The sequence below is a fragment of the Loxodonta africana genome, chromosome 16 (assembly GCF_030014295.1).
Source record: "Loxodonta africana isolate mLoxAfr1 chromosome 16, mLoxAfr1.hap2, whole genome shotgun sequence".
Taxonomy (NCBI): Eukaryota; Metazoa; Chordata; class Mammalia; order Proboscidea; family Elephantidae; genus Loxodonta; species Loxodonta africana.
This window is the reverse complement of record NC_087357.1, coordinates 13,031,143-13,054,596: the sequence shown is the minus strand read 5'-3', so window position 1 is coordinate 13,054,596 and position 23,454 is coordinate 13,031,143. Positions and strand designations below refer to the sequence as shown.

At 39.0% G+C, this 23,454-nt stretch overlaps 1 protein-coding gene across 3 annotated transcripts in view; it reads left to right on the top strand.

Moving 5' to 3' along the window:
• PLEKHA1 (pleckstrin homology domain containing A1) overlaps nt 1-22,761 on the top strand; it is a 57,507-nt gene extending 34,746 nt beyond the window's left edge. The window contains exons 6-13 of one of the 3 annotated variants that reach the window (XM_010599216.3): nt 742-873; nt 4,389-4,532; nt 5,441-5,509; nt 11,990-12,054; nt 12,627-12,690; nt 17,480-17,569; nt 19,009-19,049; nt 20,317-22,761. In XM_010599216.3, the coding sequence (XP_010597518.1) occupies nt 742-873; nt 4,389-4,532; nt 5,441-5,509; nt 11,990-12,054; nt 12,627-12,690; nt 17,480-17,569; nt 19,009-19,049; nt 20,317-20,527 (816 nt within the window). In that variant the 3' untranslated portion in view covers nt 20,528-22,761. Of the gene's footprint in view, nt 1-741; nt 874-4,388; nt 4,533-5,440; nt 5,510-11,989; nt 12,055-12,626; nt 12,691-17,479; nt 17,570-19,008; nt 19,159-20,316 lie in introns of all 3 variants that reach the window. The other 2 variants (XM_023559795.2, XM_010599217.3) reach the window with 2 other exon arrangements.
• Nucleotides 22,762-23,454: the final 693 nt, after the last annotated feature.

Below are 23,454 nucleotides of genomic sequence, written 5' to 3'. Positions count from 1 at the left end.
GTCACTATCATTGTCTGTTTATACAAGTTAGTTAAGATGATTTAAGTGTTAGCATTCCTTTTTTAAATTCCTAATAAGTTTTAAGGTATTTCGAACATTCTGACTTCAGATTTCCATCAAGTATGTTGTTATTCTTTTTTCCTAATGCTCTTTGCATTCATCCATTGAGTCAGTCTTTCAACGTTTCTTGAATACTTACTGTGTGCTTGGTAGTAGGCTGTCTGGGGGCCATGATCCCTGCCCTTGGGAACTTGCAGAATCCTGGATAGGAGTGGAAGAAAGGGCAAGGGAGCAACTAAGGCCAAGCATACAATGTTAAGTGCTCTAATAAACTGGAAATAGACTGAGTTTGGAAGAGAACTACACAAACTTAGCTAGAAAGTGGTAGAACCAAGATCAAAACCCCCATTCCCTAACGTCCCTGAGCCTCTGTTTCCTTACGTCTAAAATGGGGGTCCCACTCCTGTGACATAGGGTTGTTAAGAGGATGAAGTGAGAAAATGTCTGAAATGGTACCTGCCTGAATGAGCACTCAGCTAAAGGATGGTGGCTTTATAAAGTGTGACTGTCAAGTAGAAGAAGTAGCACGGGAATATACAGGAGTGACGCACACATGCCTACCTTTTAAATAATTGCATAGAGAGTCGTTAATTGTATCTAATGGCGATTAGTTGGAAATTCTGTGATAAAAGTGAGTTGCATGTATAATTGCAAGGTGATTCTTTTGATTTACTATTTCAGGTACCAAAGCAGTCCGACTCACAGCCTCACTCTGATAACCTAAGTCGCCAGGGGGAATATCCATGTGCAAAGAAGCAAGTGTCTTATAGAACGGACATCGTTGGCGGTGTCCCCATTATTACTCCAACTCAGGTGATAAATTAATGCTATTCTGTGACAGTTTCATTACTCTATTTTGATTTTTATCTTGTTAATAAAACCAAAACAGTACGCCTTTTCTGAATGAATACAGTACTAAATACCAAAAATCCATACTTTTGTTTCTTATTTCGAAAATACGTGTTTATTGTGTAAAATTTTGAAATCCGATAAACAGCACTTAACACTTTTCATGTCTACTCTGAGCCCTTTTTTTTGTTTCCCCCCAGAAACACAGATAAGAATTGTATGTTAGACTTTGGAAACAGCTTTTTTCACTTGTTGCAAACATTTCCCAAGTCATAAAAAATTATATCATTTTTAATGGCCGCATAGTAGTTCTACCATGGATTTATCATAATTTACAAATCTCTGTTGTTGGACAAATGGTGTTCTTTTTCCTTTTATAAACAGTGTTACAATGAACATTTTTATAGTTAAAACTTTAGGAACATCGATTATAATTTTTTTAAGGATAAGTTCCTAGAGTTTGCATGTAAGTTTTTAACCCTTTTCCACACGTGGCCTAGGTTAACTAGGATTCTGACTTAATCCTATCTAGAACGTACTGATATGCTCTTACAAGCAATATAAATTTAGAAACAATTTTTGATTAAAAAAAAATTTTTTTTTTTGTTTAAGCTTAACACTCTTGTATCACCGTTGAGGGGATGGGTTTGTAGTGCAAATTAAATTATTAACAATTCAGAGACCAAGAATTTTAAAATAATTAATTGGTATTGTCATTGATAGGTATTTTCATTACTTGGGTGCCTTTTGTACTTAAAAGACTTGTCACTTAATAAACCTTTTAAAGCAAATTGTATTACATACCGTATTTTCAGGTCTTTTGCCAGAAGAGGGTGATTAGTAGAAAGACAACTTACACCATTCAGTAATTCAATAAGTGTTTATTGAGTCAACAAAAATCCCAGCTCTAGTGTGAGCTTACGTTTTTCACCAAAGTTGATAAAAATAAGTCAGGATTATGCGTGTATGTGTGCATTGTCTTTACAAAGAGCGACCAACACCTTAAAGTTGTGGTTACTGTGTAGCTACAGTAAGCTTTTTACACCAATGTTGTGTCTTGCTTTTACATAAGGAACGAAACTGTTTGTAGTTTTATTAAGATATTGTAATAGTTTGCATATGTTGCATTTTAACTTTGGTACAGATTTTTCAGTAGATTCTAGGATTTATGACAGGTGCCATTAAAAAAAAACAGAATTTTATTGCTTTATCACTTAGCAGTGTTGTTTTTTATTATAAATTAATATTTAGTCATTATAAAAGTACTTAGACTATATAGACTATATATTATGAAGCAAATGTCAAGTAAATCTCATCTGCATGATAAATGAATTGAGTAAGTGTTGAGTGAGCAGTAAAGTAAGTACTAGGGTTACAAAGTCAAGTACAAAGCGCTGTTGACCTTTATAAATATAGAACAGGTTGTATATTCCTCAAAACATGACTTGAGTACTTAGTTCTTCTTTTGAAATTTAGGAGTTCTTGAAAATACACCTTTGGCTTATTTGTGGGATTCTAGATTATCAGATGTGTTGTATGTTATAAATAAACAGGAAGCCACCGCTTGGGCAAACATGAAGGCCTGGGTATATATTTAGATGGGATTTTAAAAGCTGTAGCTATACATGTAAAACTATAAAACTTTTAGAAAAAAAGAGCCTAGGACTAGGTGAAGAGTTTTTAGGCTTGACATAAAAGCATAATTCATAAAAGGATGAAAATAATAAATTGGACCGCATCAGAATTAAAATGTTTGCCCTGTGAAAGACCCTGTTAATAAGGTAAAAAGAAAAGCTAAAGACTGAGAGAAATTATTTGCAACCACATATCCAGCAATAAAGAACTCTGAAAATTCAACAGTCAAAAACCAAAGAATCCAGTTAGAAAATGAGCAAAAGACATGAACAGGCATTTCACTAAAGATGGCAAATAGGCTTATGAAAAGATGTTCACCATCATTAGCCACTGTTGTTGTTGTGTGCTGTTAATTCAGTTCTGACTCATAGCGACCCTGTAGGACAGAGTAGAACTGTCCCATAGGGTTTCCAAGGCTGTAGTCTTTACAGAAGCAGACTGCCACATCTTTTTCCTGCAGAGCGGCTGGTGGGTTCAAACTTGCAACCAGTCAGGGAAGTGCAAATTAAAACCAATGAGATATCACTATGTATCATACCTATCAGAACGGCTGGAATAAAAATGAGTGATAACATAAGTTCTGGCAGGAACAGGGAGAAATTGGATCACTCATGCATTGCTGGTATGGCATACAGCCGCTTTGAAAAGCAGTGGCAGTTTCTTGTAAAGCTAAACGTGCAGTTACCATGCAACCAAGAGCTTGCACTAAAACCTGGTTGCCGTCAAGTCAAATCCGACTCGTAGTGGCCCTACAGAGCAGGGTAGGACTGTGCCGTGGCGTTTCCATGGCTCTAATCTTTGTAGAAGCAGACTGCCACATCTTTCTCCCGTGGAGCAGCTGGTGGGTTAAAACCACCGACTTTTCAGTTAGCAGTTGAACACTTACTGACTGTACCACCAAGGCTCTTTCAGAATTTGCATTCCTGGGCACTTATTCCTGAGAAATGAAGACTTAGGTTCCCGCAAAAATCTGTGCATGAGTGATCGTAGCAGCTTTACTCCTAATAGCCCGAAACTGGAAACAACTCATGTGCTCCTTGGAGGGTGAATGGGTAAACATTCCATGCTGTGGAATACTATGCAGCAGTAAAAAAGGAATGAATTACTGATCTGAGCAACAACCTGGATGCAGCTCTAGAGAATTATGCTGAGTGGGGAAAAAAAGCCAGTCTCAAAAGGTTTCCTACTGGATGATTCCATCTGTATTACATTCTCAAAACGTCAGAATTATGGAGATGGAAAAGAGATTAGTGGTTGCCAGGGCTTAGGGCTGGAGGTACAAAGGGATAGGAGCCTTTCGATGGTGGGACAGATGTGCACACTTGATAAAATCGTGTAGAACTGTATACACACACCAATGAGTGCGTGTGAAACTAGTGAACTCTGGGAAGGTTTATGTATCGTACCAATGTCTGTTTCCTGGTTTTGATATTGTCCTACAGTTATGCGTTTTCCCTGTTGGTGGAAACTGGTTGAAGGGTATATGGGACCTCCCTGTACAGTTTTTTTTAACAACTTCCTGTGGATCTATGTAATTATTTCAAAATAAAAGGTTAGCACCCCTTCCCTCCCCTCCCCCCCCCAAAAAAAACACTGGTGGCAGGACATTTGTAGAACAAGAGAAATTGATTTTCATGGTTTAATCAATGATATGAAAATTATAATTAAGTGTCTCAGATTAATTACTCTTCACTTGAAAATCTGTGTTCCTAACTGAACTAAAATAGATTTTAAGAATTTATGCTAGAATAACAACATGAAATAAAAGTAAGCTTTGGAGCTAAGTAAGCCAAAAACGAAAGCAGGAAACAGGATTAATTATTAATTATTTTGTTTCATTTTAGAAAGAAGAAGTCAACGAATGTGGCGAAAGCATCGACAGAAACAATTTGAAACGGTCCCAAAGCCATCTTCCTTACTTTACTCCTAAACCACCTGCAGATAGTACAGTTATCAAAGCTGGTTATTGTGTGAAACAGGGAGCAGTGGTGAGTAGCTTAACCAAATATGTGAAATATGAAAAATGAGCATGTTATTAGCCAACTCTCAAACTAGCAAAGAAATTATTGGCTTTGTTTTATGAAAGACCCAAAGCGAGAGACTGGCGTGCAGAGAAGGGGAGTCGGGAGAGAGGATAGGGTTCTTCATGTCATAATTCATTGCTGGTATTTCCTCGGGCTGGGGGCAACTGGGTCCTCGATGCCTGTCACAGTGACCTTCAATGGAAATGAGCTTTCCTAGCAGTTTCAGTTTATTCCAGAAAGTTTTTCCTTTGATTTCTGCCCCATGGGAGTGGGCCAGGAAAAGAGAGCTCAACTAGGGAGATGGCAGTCCAGTTGGTGGGGGGAGTGGCTCGTGGAAGGAACACTCAGAGAGTAGCAGGTATGGAAACCTAAAAACTTGATTTGGTGTTGAACTGCCCTTGATTGAGAGCTCTGTGACCTTGCTTCTTTAACCTCTCAGGCTCTCTTTTAGGAAAAGTCATAAGACTTAGTGTCCAGAGTTTGTTAAAGGCATAAATAAGCGTACCAGCATAGTGGCTGGCGCTTGACAAGAGCAGCTCTCAGTTGGCCCAGATCCCTCACACAGCTGGATGCATGATGGGGACTTGCCAGGAAGAACAAGTAAATTTATCAATATTTCTAGGATTCCAAAGTACCTTTCTAAAATTAAAGCCATTCTTGCTTGTGTGAACTAAATCTTTAGAGTTTCATGGAAAAATAAATTTTAAAGAAAAAAATTCCTCTGAGCAAAACGATACATGAAACTCTTCAAACTCTGGCAACTCTAATTCCCGTAGGTTTTTCAGTGCTTGGCATTGCTGATTGTGGGTTCATTTCAGAATAATTGAGTGGTGATTAACATGGGGCATTCTGTATGTGTTCATCTCTGGTAGATGAAAAACTGGAAGAGAAGATATTTTCAGTTGGATGAAAACACAATAGGCTACTTCAAATCTGAACTGGTATGTTGCTGTGTCATCAACGTTGGTTTAAAAATGTTTGAAAAGTTTTACGTTGCGATTGCTTGTGTAATATCTTGTTCTCTTCTTCATTTTTAGAATAATGAAATTCTGGCTTTGAGAATTTGGTACTGGTACTGAGAGGTAGAGACAGTTCTGTTTATTTTGCTGTGATGCTTTTGGTCAGTGGTATTTTTGTGAACTGCATCTTTAATAAAAAGTTCATGTCTTTAAAGAGACATTCCACCTTGAAAGACTTAAAAAAATCAGAACCTCCCAGTCTGCAGATTGCCCTACAGAAGCAATGGAGAAGCTGGTGGAAAGAGCCAACTCTCCCAGAGTCAGCATTTAACCGTCTGTATTTCTGCCTTCTCTTCACATTTTCTTTTCCGACTTGAGACTGACTCAAGTTTTTTTTTCATATAAAATGTTTTATCAAAGGTGGAATCAAAGATAGAAATTCCTTTTTTCGCTTGTTTGAGTAATACCCTTATTTAAAATATGGTTGTCAGGGGACCTGAATCTTACACTAGGTTGTTGGATAAATTGACTGCAATTCTGTACTTTAGGTGTTTGTTCTATCTCTTCTTGTTTTATGGGACCTTTGAGAGGGAAACTGTATGCTTTATTTGAATGAAGGCTCCAGAACACCCTGTCCCGTAGAACTTTCTGTTTGATGGAAATGTTCTGTACTTGCACTGTCCAATAGCTACTGGCTAAATGTGGTTGTTGAGCGCCGGAAATGTGACTCCTGTGACTGAGGAGTTCAGTTTACTTAATTTTAAAACTACAGCTAATTCCATTTATTTAATTAACTTCAATTTAAATAGCTACCCATAGCTGATGGCTGCTATGTTGAACAGCAGAGCACTAGAGAATAGAAGGGAATGTCTTCAGATTCACCTCAGGGGTGACCTCTTCTGGGAAGCTTTTGGACTCTGGATTAAGTACCTTGTTTCTGTGTGCCCACGGTACCCTGTTCACATGTCTATCATAATAGTCCCGGTTATGTTTTGTAGTTGTTTGAGTCCTGTCTTTGCCACTAAACTAAATGAGCTTCTTGAGGCAAAGACTCTCTTGTACCTTTTATGAGGGCTTGGCAGTTGCTAGTAATCAGTAAAAACTTTTGAATGAATGAAAAATGACCTAGCATAGCAAGAATAGCCATTTTGGTACAGGGTCTTCCTCAGGCTTCAAACTCTGAGAACCTCAACTGGAAACAGTAGTTACTTGGACAAGAAGTGCCAGCCTCGGTGTCTCAGAAGGCTACGCTTGTGCTTGGTTGGAGGTTGATTCATTGATCTTAATGCCAGTGCTCTTGGCAAGAGTCATTCTTGCAACAGACATTTGCCGAGCTCTCTCTAGCCCTGATGCAGTTCTGGGAACTGGAAATAAAGAGAGCAGTCAGAGCTGGCCTTCAGGCGTTTAGCTTTGCAGACACACTGACATGTGCCCCGCTCCTCGTACCCCAAACCAAAACCAAACCCATTGCTGTTGAGTCAATTCTGACTCATAGCGACCTGGTGGAGAGTAGAACTGCGCCCATAGGGTTTCCAAGGCTGTAATCTTTACAGAGGCAGACTGCTACATCTTTCTCCCATGCAGCACCTGGTGGGTTCAAACCACTGACCTTCCGGTTAGTAGCCGAGAGTTTTAACCACTGCACCACCAGAGCTCTTCATAGTAATTCTAGTATAATGAGATAAGAACTATTAACAGAAATATTTTTAGAATTTTGAAAACCTACTGCATGCTAGACATTATGCTATGAAACCTGAGAGGAAAGAATAACTATCAGAGGGGAGGTAGGTAAACTATGCCACCTAAATTTAGGAATACGTTCAGTGTTTAGAAAACACAGATAATGTAATTGTTAACCCTTTATCATTACTAAGGTGCACACCCCCACGCACACACATTTCAACATTTCTGGAATCTTGGGGGCGTGTCTCAGAGTCACCGCAGGGTGGTGGCCCACAGGCTGGGCTTACCTGTCCTTGCTTACACATGCACAGCATCTTTGGGTGAGATGAAAACAGCAGCACCAATCAAGACCTACAGAATAGGGTGCTGGCAGCTGGGAAGAAAATCTCGGTGGCACAGTGGAATACTCTTACGAAATGCTGCACCCCCAGTGATCTCGTCCCAGAGAATGGTGTGGTGTGGACTGGAAAACATTGGCGTCAGTGGCTCTGAATCAAAAAGTGATTGGGAAAAGTTCGATTCTGGATGTGAAGTTTTTAAAAGCCTTAACCAATTGATTGTGCTTATGTTTTTCCTTTTTGTATATGCTAAGGAGAGAGATGTGATAAATATTGATGTCTACAGTAGAAAAGCGCTCTATTGCAAAACCCTTTTATTATGGAAAAATTTAAACATACAGAAAGTAGACAGACTAGGAGTCCCTGATGGCACAAAAGAAGCCAACTTGAAAACATTCCTCCTGACCAGATCTGGGACAATTTGAGCATCAAAGTGAATAGTGGTGGTAACGGGTAACCCGTTTAATAAAATAGGAATCCACGAGCCCCTACCGGAAAACAAAACCAAACCCACTGCTGTCGAATTGATTCCTACTCGTAGCAACCCTATGGAACAGAGTAGAACTTTCCCCCATAAGGTTTCCAGGGAGTGCCTGGTGGATTTGAACTGCTGACGTTTTTGGTTAGCAGCTGTAGCTCTTAACCATTATGTCACCAGGGTTTCCTATGAGCCTCTACAGATATACGTAAATAGCCATGATATTTTCAGTTGCCTCATATGCATGTGAAGGCTGGACAATGAATAAGGAAGACCAAAAAAGAGTTGATGTCTTTGAATTATGGCGTTGGCGAAGAATATTGAGTATACCGTGGACTGCCAGAAGAACAAACAAGCCTGTCTTGGAAGAAGAAGTATAGCCAGAATGCTCCTTAGAAGTGAGGATGGCAAGACTTCGTCTCATGTGCTTTGGACATGTTATCAGGAGGGACCAGTTCCTGGAGAAGAACACCATGCTTGGTAAGGTAGAGGGCCAGCAAAAAAAGAGGATGACCGTCCATGAGATGGATTGACACAGTGGCTGCAAAAATGAGATCAAACATAGCAATGATTGTGAGGATGGTGCAGGACCAGGCAGTGTTCTGTTCTGATGCACATGAGGTCGGTATGAATCGGAACCAACTCAGTGGCACCTAACAACAACAACAACATGTATGTATGTATGAATGTTTGATGAGGAATGAGATATTTGTATAGTTTCAAAGTACCTCCCCCCAAATTACAAAGGGGAAAAGAGTAACTTCACAGTGAAGAAGTCTGGCAGATTCACTTTAATCAGGTGATCAGGTGATTAAAGTGAACATCATTGGTGATGAGATAAATTGAAGTCATGTACCACCTGACAGGATAGAAGGAAAAGAATGTTGCATCGCTTCTGTGACGCTCCTGCTGAAGCTGCACAAGCTGACTCTAATCCTGAGGACGCTTGGGCCATATCCAAACTGAGAGACATTCTGCAGAATAACTGGCCTGTAATCTCCAAAAGTATCAAGATTATGAGAGTCAAGGAAAGAATGAGGACCTGTTCCCTACTGAAGGAAAGAAAAGACATAACGACAAGTAAATGCTGTTTGTGGTTCTGAACTGAATCCTTTTGCTTCGATAAGAGACGTTTTGGGGACAATTTCCTGATTTTGATGGTTATATTGTGATTATATAAGAGAATATCTTTATAGAAAATACATACAAAAGCATTCAGGACTAATGGGACCTAGGTCAGCAACTCACTCTGAAATGGTTTAGAAAAATCAGTTCTTTGAGCAGTATTTTCAGCCTTCATGTAAGTTTATGATTGTTTCAAAGTTGAAAGAGAGAACATTGAGGGGCAATATATCTGTTAGAAAAACTTGCAGCAGGTAAGAATAGACAGTTTATTTTAAAACAAATAAATAGGGCCCCTAAACATTTTTCTAAACATATAAAAATATGCTCAACATAGTTCATATTTAGAGAAATTAAATGAGAAGTTCACTGAATTATTCTCATCTCTCATATTGGCTAAATTTTGCTGGTGGGAATACAAACTGATAGAACCTTTTTGGAGGGGAATTTGATATCTAACAAAGCTATGTACACACTTATTTTTCAACTCAGCAATCCATATCTGGGAATTTACTCTGAGATACATTTCCAGTAAGAAAATAATCTATGCATAAAGTTATTCATTGCAGCATCATTTGCAGTTGCAAAATTGGAAATAACAAAAATGTCCATATATAGAAGAGAGGTTAAATTCAGGTTTATCTTCACAGTGGAGTTCTATGCAGCTGTAAAGAAGGAAGGAAGGAAAGAAGGAAGGGGGGCAGAGCTTCCAGCTTTGGTTGAGTGAAGAGCTGGGCAGATACTCTCTGCCTGAAAGCGACTATAAATGCCGTCCTCTAACAAAGGGAGCCAGGGCAGGGAAAGTACAAACTGTGCCTGGGACATCCAGTTGTGCCAGAAATAAGGAAATGGCTCAGAGAATGATGGGGACATGTCAGAAGGACAGACGCCAACTTCAAGGGGCTCCAAAACTGGGACAATTTGAGCAAAAAAAAAAAAAGTAATGATAGCAATAGATCATAGCCCATGGAATAAAGCAAGAGTCATGAGTGTATAAATGGAGAAGGAAAAGCTTTTCCTTAGAGGAAAATTCCAGCTAATAAAAATACCATTTTGGAAAACAGGCTGCAAAGTATATAGAAATTCTTTGTACTATTTCTGTAACTCTTCGATAGTCTGAAATTATTCTAAAATAAAATTTTAAGAAACTTTAAAAAAAGGTTTACATGAATAAAATAAAAGCGCTGACATGGTTTACTTCTTCATGCCACATAAAATAATGTATGTTCTAATTGGTGGTGTCATATATTCAGTGAAATACCGTATGTAGTATTTTCATGGAATATGCCATATAAACGTATTATCAGGAACTGGTTATGTCTATAGTTGTTCCTTAGATGAAGAATAGTACAAGTACTGTAGAATTGTGGAAAGTTTGAGTGAGATATTTAAAACCTGGCAGATGTTCCAGCACTAAATAAATGTTCAATAAATGGTGTTTGTTAAAATAATTACTGAAGTCACATAAAAGCGATATTCTGAAAAGGACAAATTTAAGTGAAAGAGACTGACTGTACACTAGTCAGGTGCCTTGTATATCAAAGTACCATTCTAAGACGAAGTACAGCACTTACTGCACCCCCAGAAGCCTACTAGAGAAAAATCTTGATGGTTAATGGTTTTTAATAAGCTGTAGTATCATGAACAGGAGCCCTTGTGGTGCAATGGTTAAGCCCTGTACTGCTAACTGAAAGGTTGGCGGTTTGAACTCACCCAGCAGCTCCATGGGAGAAAGACCTGGCAATCTGCTCTCATAAGAATTACAGCCTGTGTGGTGACCATGGTCTTGGGGAACACCTAGATCAATTGGCATAATATAGTTTATAAAGAAAATATTCTACATTCTACTTTGGTGAGTAGCATATGGGGTCTTAAAAGCCTGTGCAGTGGCCATCTAAGATACTCCACTGGTTTCACGCCTTCGGAAGCAAGGGAGAATGAAGAAAACAAAAAAATAGATACAAGGGAAAGACTAGCCCAAAGGACTAATGGACCACAACTACCATGGCCTCACGAGTCTGAGTCCAGTACATCTAGATGGTGCCCGGCTACCACCACTGGCTGCTCTGACAGGGATCACAATACAGGGTCCCGGACAGAGCTGGAGAAAAGCGTAGAACAAAATTCTAACTCACAAAAAAAGACCAGACTTACTGGTCTGTCAGAGACTTGAGAAACCCTGAGAGAATGGCCCCTGGACACCCTATTAGCTCAGTAATGAAGTTACTTCTGAGGTTCACCTTTCAGCCAAAGATTAGGCAGGTCCATAAACCAAAACAAGACTAAAGGGGCACACCAGCCCAGGGGCAAGGACTAGAAGGCAGGGGGGACAGGAAAGCTGGTAATAGGAACTCAAAAGTCGAGACGGGAGAGCGTTGACATGTCGTGGGGTTGTTAACCAATGTCATAAAACAATATGTGTACTAACTGTTTAATGAGAAACTAGTTCATTCTGTAAACCTTCCTCTAAAGTACAAACAAAAAAAAAGATTACAGCCTAGAAAACCCTACGAGGCAGTTCTGCTCTGTCGCATGGGGTCACTACGAGTCAAAAATCGACTTGATCAACAGTGTCATGAAGGCCAAAAGTAATGGGGATACAGGTTAAATGTCACCTTCCTTGTTTCAGACGAAAGTATATCTATGGTTTATAGTATTTGAGCTTTTCTGATGTGGAGTGGTTTGAAAAGGTAGATTTATATGTAGGGTGTGCTGCAAGAAAGAAGCGTTATTTCCCATAGATCTCCACGTAAGACAGCTAATCCTTAAAAGCATAGCTAACTCTTAAAGAGACTGGCAGCCCCAAAATGTCATGTATTGGTTTGTTTGCTTTTTTGGCAGGAAAAGGAACCTCTCCGTGTAATACCACTTAAAGAGGTTCATAAAGTTCAGGAGTGTAAGCAGAGGTAAGGAGCGACGTCTCAGTGTCTGGCACCGCCTGTTAGTATCTGATAGGCCTCAGTTTGGTTAATGTGCTTACAAATTATATTTTCAGTATTAGTTCTGTTTTTATTTTTATCTTTTTATACTTATATATGCTAGAATTTTTTCAAAACCCTTAGTTAAAAGAATTGAAACTTTTTGTTTATTTGAAAACTAAAAATTAGGGAACAGAGCAGTTAGCTTAGTCTAATGCAAAGGAAGAAATCTAATATAAATAGCTTATAATTGTACCATCAGATACAAAATTCTGTTATTAATTTTAGTATTTCAAGGTTGCTGTAACATTAGCTGTGCCAGTGTTTCTTTGAACAAACTGATTTCTTCATGGTTGAAAACTTTGAATTTTAAAGTTGCTTTATAAACGTTTTCTAAAAACTATTTAATGTAAAAATTCAAAATTGAAACATATATAAATTTGGCTTTGTTAAATTGCTATTTTACCTTTGATATTTATTTTCTTATTGTGTACTGGGTAAACAAGTAAAACTTTTAATCAACTGCTAATCAAGTACCATTTGATAATTTTTTGTTACAGTGACATAATGATGAGGGACAACCTCTTTGAAATTGTAACTACATCTCGAACTTTCTATGTGCAGGTAAAGTACTTATTTGGAGATTATAGATCCTCCTAACAAGAAATCAATAAGAAGTTGTTACATGTAGGGTTATTGGCAGGTCAGATGTTTAGGAAATGAGGCTATTCTTTGCTGTGAATTAGTGAAATAGAACTAAGTAGTATTTGGAAGAAGGAAATACTTTTTCAGTTAGATGCTAAGTATGTACCTTCAAGTTGGATTATTTTTGCACATATTTTACAATTTTTACTTTTTATATATAATTTTTTTTTGTGATTTTATAAGAAACGGGCACAGGTACCCATAGTAGAAGAGGCAGTAGCTCTTACACTTTCACTAATAGTAGCATCCTGTATTTTAAGTTTAAAATGTACTTTTTGGTTACCACATTGAACTAATTAGATTGAAAGTTTTTTTTTTTTTTTTAAGTGTTTATTTTTGTTTTTAAATGCTATATATGCCTGTTACAGAACATTTGGAAAATACAGAAAAAGATGATTTATAAAGCACCTATAATCACAGTTTGTCAGTTTGTCTTACTGTGGGGTCTTGTGTGATGCTGGAAGCTATGCCCCCGGTATTCAGATACCAGCAGGGTCACCCCTAGAAGACAGGTTTCAGCTGAGCTTCCAGACTAAGACAGACTAGGAAGAAGGACCTGGCAGTCTACTTCTGAAAGGCAGTAACCAGTGAAAACCTTATAAATAGCAGCGGAACATTGTTCGATATAGTGCTGGAAGATGAACCCCCCAGGTTGGAAGGCACTCAAAAGACGACTGGGGAAGAGCTGCCTCCTCAAAGTAGAGTTGACCTTAATGACATGGATGTAGTAGAGCTTTCAGGACCTTCATTTGCTGATGTGGCATGACTCAAAATGAGAAAAAACAGCTGCAGACATTCATTAATAATCAAAACCTGGAATGTATGAAGTATGAATCTAGGAAAATTGGAAATCATTAAAAATGAAATGGAACACATAAACATCGATATCCTAGGCATTAGTGAGCTGAAACGGATTGGTATTGGCCATTTTGAATCGGACAATCATATAGTCTACTATGCTGGGAATGACAACTTGAAGAGGAATGTTCATCAAAAAGAACATTTCAAGATCTATCCTGAAGTACAGTGCTGTCAGTGATAGGATAATATCCATACGCCTGCGAGGAAGACCAGTTAATACAACTATTCTTCAAATTTATGCATCAACCACTAAGGCTAAAGATGAAGAAATAGAAGAATTTTATCAGCTGCTGCAGTCTGAAATTGATTGAACATGCAAAAATCAGGATGCATTGATAATTACTGGTGATTGGAATGCAAAAGTTGGAAACGAAGAAGGATTGGTAGTTGGAAAATATGGCCTTGGTGATAGAAACAATGCTGGAGATCGAATGATAGAATTTTGCAAGACAACCTGCCAACATAAGCGGCGACTCCACACATGGACCGCGCCAGATGGAACACACAGGAATCAAATTGACTATATCTGTGGAAAGAGATGATTGAAAAGCTCAATATCATCAGTCAGAACGAGGCCAGGGGTCGCCTGTGGAACAGACCATCAGTTGCTCATATGCAAGTTCCAGCTGAAACTGAAGAAAATCAGAGCAAGTCCACAAGAGCCAAATTATGACCTTGAGTATATCCCACCTGAATTTAGAGGCCATTTCAAGAATAGATTTGACGCATTGAATACTAGTGACCGAGGACCAGATGAGTTGTGGAATGACATCAGGGACACCATACATGAAGAAAGCAAGAGGCCATTGAAAAGACAAGAAAGAAAGAAAAGACCAAAATGGATGTCAGAGGAGACCCAAACTTGCTCTCTAACGTCGAGCAGCTAAAGCAAAAGGAAGAAATGATAAAGTAAAAGGACTGAACAGGAGATTTCAAAGGCTAACTCAAGAAGACAAGGTAAAGTATTATAATGACATGTGCAAAGAGCTGGAGACAGAAAACCAAAAAGGAGGAACACACTTGGCGTTTCTCAAGCTGAAAGAACTGAAGAAAGAATTCAGGACTTGAGTTGCAATAGTGAAGGATTCTATGGGGAAAATATCAAATGACGCAGGAACCATCAAAAGAAGATGGAAGGGATACTCAGAGTCATTATACTAAAAAGAATTGGTTGAGGTTTGACCATTTTAAGAGGTGGCATTTTTTTTTTATATGATCAGGAACCGATGGTACTGAAAGAAGAAGTCCAAGCTGCTCTGAAGGCATTGGCGGTAAACAAGGCTCCAGGAATTGATGGACTATCAATTGAGATGTTTCAACAAACTGATGGAGTGCTAGAGGTGCTTGCTGGTCTATGCCAAGAAATATGGAAGCCAGCTTCCTGGCCAACTGACTGGAAGAAATCCATATTTCTGCCTATTCCCAAGAAAGGTGATCCAACCAAATGTGGAAATTATAGAACAATATCGTTAATATCACACAGAAGCAAAATTTTGCTGAAGATCATTCAAAAACAGCTGCAGCAGTATATCGACAGGAAACTTAGAAATTCAGGCTGGTTTCGGAAGAGGACATGGAACCAGGGATATCATTGCTGATGTCAGATGGATCCTGGCTGAAAGCAGAGAATAACAGAAGGATGTTTACCTGTGTTCTGTTGACTATGCAAAGGCATTTGACTGTGTGGATCGTAACAAATTATAGATAACATTGAGAAGAATGGGAATCCCAGAATGCTTAATTATGCACATGAGGAACCTGTACGTAGACCAAGAGGAAGTTGTTGGGACAGAACAAGGGGATACTTATTGGTTTAACGTCAGGAAAGGTGTGTGTCAGGGTTGTATCCTTTCACCATACCTATTTAATCTGTATGCTGAGCAAATAATCCGAGTACCTGGACTATATGAAGAAGAACGGGGCATCAGGATTGGAGGAAGACTCATTAACAACCTGCGTTATGCAGATGACACAACCTTGCTTGCTGAAAGTGAAGAGGGCTTGAAGCACTTACTAATGAAGGTCAAAGACCACACACAGCCTTCAGTATGGACTGCACCTCAGCATAAAGAAAACAAAAATCCTCACAACTGGACCAATGAGCAACATCATGATAAGTGGAGAAAAGACTGAAGTTGTCAAGGATTTCATTTTACTTGGATCCACAATCAACAGCCATGGAAGCAGCAGTCAAGAAATCAAAAGACACATTGCATTGGGTAAATCTGCTGCAAAGGACCTCTTCAAAGTGTTGAAGAGCAAAGATGTCACCTTGAAGACTAAGGTGCGCCTGACCCAAGCCATGGTATTTTCAATTGCATCATATGCATGTGAAAGCTGGACAATGAATAAGGAAGACCGAAGAAGAATTGACGCCTTTGAATTGTGGTGTTGGTGAAGAATATCGAATATACCATGGACTGCCAAAAGAACAAACAAATCTGTCTTGGAAGAAGTACAACCAGAATGCTCCTTAGAAGCAAGGATGGCGAGACTGCATCTTACATACTTTGGACATGTTGTCAGGCGGGATCAGTCCCTGGAGAAGGACATCATGCTTGGCAGAGTACAGGGTCAGCAGAAAAGAGGAAGACCCTCAATGAGGTGGAGTGACACAGTGGCTGCAACAGTGAGCTCAAGCATAACAACAATTGTAAGGATGGCGCAGGACTGGGCAGTGTTTCGGTCTGTTGTGCATAGGGTTGCTATGAGTCGGAACCAACTCGATAGCGCCTAACAACAACAACATAATCACACATGCAGGCAACCGCTCTTACTTTTTTTTACTGCTTTTGTTAAAGCATATCTGATTATAACAGGTGGGGTCATGCTAAGCATACTGTTATATGTTTCATATACTCTGGTCATTTTTCCCATGTCATTAAAAGTTCTCTGAATACCTTTTAGGACTGCATCATAGTTCATTGTATGCACGTTCCACAGTTAAACTGTTTCTCCATTACTCTGTTACTGAACATTCACGTACACTGTTTTCAGATATTTACTACGATAAATAATGTGGTGATAAATTTGTCTTTGTACATAAATTTGTCTGAATTTCTTATTTCTTTAGGACAAATTTCTGGATAGAGAGGAACCTTTTTAAATTTCTCTGTTTCACCAAATTGCTTTCTAGAATTGTGCTCCTATTAACAATGAATGAAAGTATGCTCTGCCTTTGCCTGCATTGTTTTTCTTGTTAAAAAGCCTTTGTTAATATCATTGGTGAAAAGATATGAACTTGTGTCTTTAAAATTTTTGAACATCTGGAGTCAAGAATTTAGAAGTGGCAATATGCCTGCACCTGTCTTAGGGCCTTGTCTAATTGGATTAATGTTAAAGTGAGGTTTTAAATTCACCTTGGAAGCCAGGTCCTGTCAAAGGAATATAATATTTCAGAATATGAATACCAATCCTTTTAGGATTCAGGGTGCTACTAGAAATTATTTCTAGAAAAATAAGATGGAAAATGATGTCAAAATGTTTTTGTAATTACACCATTACATAAATATTCTTTAGCAGATTTAGACAGTAGAGCAGTGGGGTGAAATGAGGAGACCTTCCTTGGACTTCTCCTTCCTTGTTTTCTCTCTCAGAGTATTCATTATTGACACTTTCTGATGTGTCTGATACTAAAACATTAAGTGGCCAGCCTATATCTCTGTGTGATAACTTACCTAGCAGGACCTGGTTTTCAGAAGTGATTTCTAAAAATTTTGGAAACCATTGCCTTAGAATGGTTGTATTGGTAACACTGTGAGTTACCAAAATAATTACATTGGGTTTATAAATGTAGACACTGACTTTGAGGAAAAACTGACCAGCTGAGCCCTTTTTTTTCCTTTAGGCTGATAGCCCTGAGGAGATGCACAGCTGGATTAAAGCCGTCTCTGGCGCCATTGTCGCACAGCGGGGACCCGGCCGGTCAACGTCTTCTGTATGTGTCCTGCTCTCTGGGGTGATACTCCCTTGGGCCCCCTCATCCTGTCGAGTTATTTTCCTTCCTGCCCCCCTAATCCTGTTGAGATGTATTTGCATGTTGACTTTTCATACCAATTGGACTTGCCAAAAATAATGCATTTCTAATTTAATGCTTCCTTTTAGTGTTCTGTATCCATAACTTTCTGTGCATTGTATTGTCTTAAATGCACAAGCAAGGCAACTAAAGAATGAATGTTTCCTTGCTTTGTTTTAGGGACTCTTACCAGTCAGTAGGTTTAGGTTTAATATAACTCGACAGACTCTTAGTGTGGTATGTGGCCTGATTGTGTCAAGCACCTGTACCTAAAGCATTACACAGGTTGTGAATACCTTGACTTCCTCTTCCCTTCTTCGCATTTCAAGGAAGTTTGTTTTGGGGCGGGGGGGCGGGTAGAGGGCTTAATAGTGGGGTCAGCCCATTGAACAGCTGGATTCTTAAGTGTACTTTAGTGCTCTGAGTCAGTATTTTCCATTTCAGGTTTTAAATATCAGGTTTTTAGTAGGGTAATTTAAAAGTCGGCCTCTTTTCACTGCCGCAGTTATTTTTGTGCTAGCATGATAATAAAATTGAAACAACCATTCTACTCAGAAATGGTAAGAAAAATATTTTTTATTTACGGTGTTCAAGTACATCATAGGAATAAGGTTTTGCCTTGGAGTACTTGGAAACCCTCGTGGCGTAGTGGTTAAGTGCTACGGCTGCTAACTAAAAGGTTGGCAGTTTGAACCCACCAGGTGCTCCCTGGAAACTCTGTGGGGCAGTTCTACTCTGTCCTATAGGGTCGCTATGAGTTGGAATCAACTCAGTGGCAATGGGTTTGGTTTTCAGTTTTGGAGTACTTTGGTCACTGGTCTCTGATCTGAAAATATGAGTTCTAGTGGGGAATGAAGACTTTTGAGGTTGCTTAAAATACAGCACTTTTGTCTGCAGAATGCTGACTAGTATGTAGCATGATGTTATTATCTAAATTTATTATAAATGCTAGATATTCTGTACTTTTGACATTTTTCCTGGTAGTAATGTTGTATAAATACTAGCTTTTAATCGTTTTCTGATAATGATACCCACCGATCAGTAAATAGAAATCCATTTTTCTCATTTCTTAATTGTTTCAGTCATTCTCCTATTCTTTTCAGAATATCTAAGTCTCTTTCCTAGGTGTTAATTTTGTAACTGCCTGTGTTTCTTGTGACCTTTTCAGCAGTCAAGTATGAGACTCTCTGCAAAAACAATGTCTGTTGGGAAGAGGAAAAGCTGGAGAAGGGCGTTGGCGTTTTGTGCTTTGTGGTGGGGGCAGATTGGGCTACCGAGCTCTGACTGTCAGCAAACTTTCTCTTTTCCTCCCTCTCCCCAGTATAGGTAAACTCTAATCTTAGCTTTGCACTGTGTTCCAGATGCGGCAGGCCAGAAGGCTGTCGAACCCTTGTATTCAGAGGTATACCTCCAGAGCTGGTGACTGCAGCACGGGTGTGGGCGCGCACGCAAACGCGCCTTCTTACTAGAGGGCCCGGACTTACTCACTGCTCACAACTGACCACGCCAAGTTGAGTTAACCAGACTGCCTTTTGCAGTTATCATAACTGACTTTGTCAACACTAACTCAGTCTTTTTCGCTACGGTCATCAGGTTGGATATGTGTATTAAAAAAAATAAATAAGGAAAACTAAAACTTTACAAATTGAAAGTCATTAAGCCACAGTTTCAATTTCTGTGTTTTAGGTGTTTTGAAGTTTTTTATATACAACCTTGAAATGCACTTTCGTCCTAGTAATACATGCAAACTCACGCGTGCACGTGCATAGGATAAGCGGTGCATTGCTGTGGTTGGCGTGGCGTTTTAAATCTCAGGTGAAATCCAGACGTCTAATGGGAACCAACAAAGTTTTGGTAAATTGCAGCATTTAGTATCCAAAGCGCCTGGTATCGTAAATGAACACCATGTACTAGAACTCTATGACAGTGCATTTAGAATGGTCATATTTAAGGATACCTTCAGATTTGTTCTAGTTAGAAGCATATTGAAATTGATACTCTCAACTAATAAGCCTTTACCACAGTTTTTAAAAATGATTAACTATGTACCTTTAAAATCTTGTACCATATGAGTGCATGACATATTCAAAATTAAATAAATCAAAAAGTAAAAAGATTATGCTGTTATTGGTTACAGTGAAATTCAGGGAAGCAAGAACTTCTAAGTTTGTCAGGCTACCAGACAAAAGAATATTTTTGAAAAATGTCGATTCCTACATAGTAAGGCAACAACATCATTTTTACATTCTACATTTTTTTTCTAAAAATACTAAAATATGTGAGATAATGCCTAGTATCGATTGAGAATATATGCTTACATAAAATAACCAAACTGGTAGGCTTCCTCTTCAACGCAGTTCAGTTGCCATTGGAACACTGTTCCAGTTTAGGTTGGTTGAGTCTTCAAAGTGTCACAAACTGTCAAATTCGGCTTTGGTGACAGAACTGCTTTCTTACTGGAAATGGTTGTTGGCTGTCATTGCTTTAAACTCACCCCTAAAACTGCATTGCTTTGGGAAAGAACTTGCTTCTTTCTGCTACCACAGCTCATGCTTTCGCTTTGTGTGCGTGTGTCTTGTTGTTTGTTTTTCAGAGAATAAAGTCTCACACTGAATTACTAACCTTGTCGTTAATGGTTGACTGTGTCTGACCACCACTCCTTTTTACAGGAGCACTCCACCTGCCCTGCAGAACCCCAGCATGCTCTCCGGCCCACCGGTGCCTCAGCAGCCCCCTCACATTCCACAGCCACTCGCAGCAGCTCTCTGGTCTCAAGCTTTACCATGGAGAAGCGAGGATTTTACGAATCTTTTGCCAAGGTCAAGCCAGGGAGCTTCAAGATCCAGACTCTCTCTCCAAGAGAACCAGCTTCCAAAGTGACTGAGCAAGCTGTCCTGAAACCTCAAAGTAAAAGTGGCCCTCAGGAAAAAGATGGCGGCCCGGTGGACTTGGATGACGCAAGCCTTCCTGTCAGCGATGTGTGAAGATGGAAGCTTACGGAGCCCGACTGCCTCCTCCGTCCGTCCCTTTGTTTCCTTTCATGAGGCTTCTCGCCAAAGATGATAAAGGGCGAAATGGTTTTTAATGTATATGTTATACTGCCTCTGAGAGCACTCTTTATAAGCTGGTAAGCGAAGAATCTAGGGAGTGGCCAAACTGAGTGTAATTTAAGAAAAAGAAAAAAACCGAAGTGACTCAGTACCAGCTGTCCAAAGCTTTGTGTATTCTCATTTGGGTGATAAAAATGTGTGTGCGTGGTATTTTTTCCTAGTGAATTTGACAGTTTAAATGTTTAACAACTTAAAACATTAAAAATGCTTATTAATTATTTTGGTCGTTTTAAAAATGCTACGCTGACTTCCTTTTAAATGTTCGATATTTACACATTCTTACTGATGAATGGTATTGAGTGGAATATTGCCAGACAAAGATATCCAGAGTCACAGTGTCTGTGGTGCTGTAAGGTTTATGCTACAATGTGGACTGTTTTGAAAATTGCAACCATTGTTGATGCCCTGGATGGATGTCAAGGTGAGTGGTCAGTTTTGCACAGAGGATGTTATTGGACCATCGGTTGGGGCTGTGGGTCATATTGGGGACCCATAGTGGGTCAAAAGGGGAAAGCTAGAATTCAAACAAGTATGTCTGGGACATTTATTTGAAGACCCGTAATCAGGATTGCGGCAGTCAGTGCTTTATGTAACGAAAACTGTCACTTGGTCTGAAATGGTTGGGAGATCTGATTTTCTTAGCAAAGTTTTGTAACTAGTGCTTGTTTCTGTATTTGGATCAGTGAAAGACCTCAAGTTGATACTGAAAGACCTAACTGATAACCACCCTGAGTCATGTAATCATGGGCTGAGTTTTGTTACTAATAACCTATATTCAAGTGCCCGTGTTCTCATCTCATTTAGGAATGTTTTGACACTGCTGTGCTCATAAGTCCTACACGATGGGTTTTGAACATTGGGGTAAAATTAACTTTTAGTAACGGTTTAGTGTGTTACATCAGATAGCATTTTATGTTAGAGATAGCAGATGCTGGCATTCTTCTACCTGTGCAATATGTATGTTTTAAAAAAAACAAATCTGCGTGCACATTTAATGGTGGCGATGTCATAAATACAAACACCTCTCTAAAGGATCCTCGGTTTCAGGTGTTGAGTAATAGAGCAGTTTGAGCAAGTACCGTTTTTGCGGCTCAGTCGTAAACATTTGCTTTAAGAAGACTGTCTTGAATTTCATGTGCTGCTATTTTTATGATATTTTGCCATTTTTATAATACTGTTCTGTTTTGGATTTGTCCATATCACCATTTCTCCTTTTTCTAAGTTGACTTCTTGTTGGGGGGAGAGAGAAATTTCCTACTACAGTGGTGGGGTCCAGAGGTTTTAATATCTGTCATACCAGAATTACCTAGCAGCCGTTGAGAAATTCAAATGCATGAAGTGTGCACCGCCCAACTTTCTTATTCATAAGCTGATATCTTTCAAAGTTATATTTAGATTTTTCCCCTTTTGCAGCTACACCTGAAATAAATAGAATCCAAAGATTCTAAATAGTTATCACTTTTGCCGACACCTCTGTAATGCTCTTTTGAAAGACCTTTCAGGAACACATCTAAGCAATCTTGTGTAGACACTTCGCAATATTCAAGAGTCAAATGCCATTCTCTCTGGTACAGCTTTCCCACTGCATGTTCATTTGGCATATTTTGGTATTGGTAATTTGATATATTTCATGGCAGCAGAATATTAGCTCTATTTTGAGACTTTTTATAGAAATACCCTTATAGTCAGCAGCATAGGAAAATATCCTTGTGATTGTCAGGGTCTCCTAATATTTATCTCAATACTTTTATCATTCTATGAAAATTATTTAATTATTTTAAAACTTATACATTCTTGTAAATATGTCACATCTCAGTTGTCCAAAAAATTACTTTGAATACCTTAATAATTGCTGCATTTGTTTGTCTGTACATAACATGTCTTCTTTCAGGATGGGAATCCCAAGTGTCCTCCCAGTGTTTACTTTTGTATCTGTGATCTTTATATGTCAGACTGGTTGAACACTGTAATGACTGGAGAATAAACTGGTCAGAATTCATCTCACATATTTCTCATTTGGTTTGGAACAAGTAAATAGAACTAGTGCAGAATGTGTTTAGTTAATTGACTTGAATTTACAGGTATAAGGAGAGACGAGTTATTTGGTGATCTTAGAATAAGAAGCTTCACGTGTGTGGATTCTTAGGCACAGCATTATGTAAAAGTATACAAGGAAAGGTGAATTCTAAGTTGACTTCTTGTTGGGGGAAGAGAGAAATTTCCTGCTACAGTGGTGAGGTCCAGAGGTTTTAAAATCTGTCATACCAGAATTACCTAGAAGCTGTTGAGAAATTCAAATGCATGAAGTGTGTACTCCCCAACTTTCTTATTCATAAGCCAGTATCTTTTAAAGTTACATTTAGATTTTTCCTCTTATTTTGCTTAATTAAAAAAATGTGTGCTTGGTTATTGGTTAGACTGGCGACATGGTGGAAGTCAAGCTGGATGGAGAAGGCATTTGGGGCCAGGTGGACCCTTGAGATACACGCATACAAACTCCCCATCAAGTGTTAGAGGCTTCTTACAAACCTGTTATTAGTAACCCATGTTTCCTGTCTGCTGGTGAACACTGTGTACCAGAGCCTAGCGCGGTGCCTGGTACCCGGTTAAAGCTGAAGTACTTCCTGAATGAGGGAGGACAGGGCATCAATACATGATGTGTGAACTTTACACTTCGGAGAAAAGCATATCTCTGTT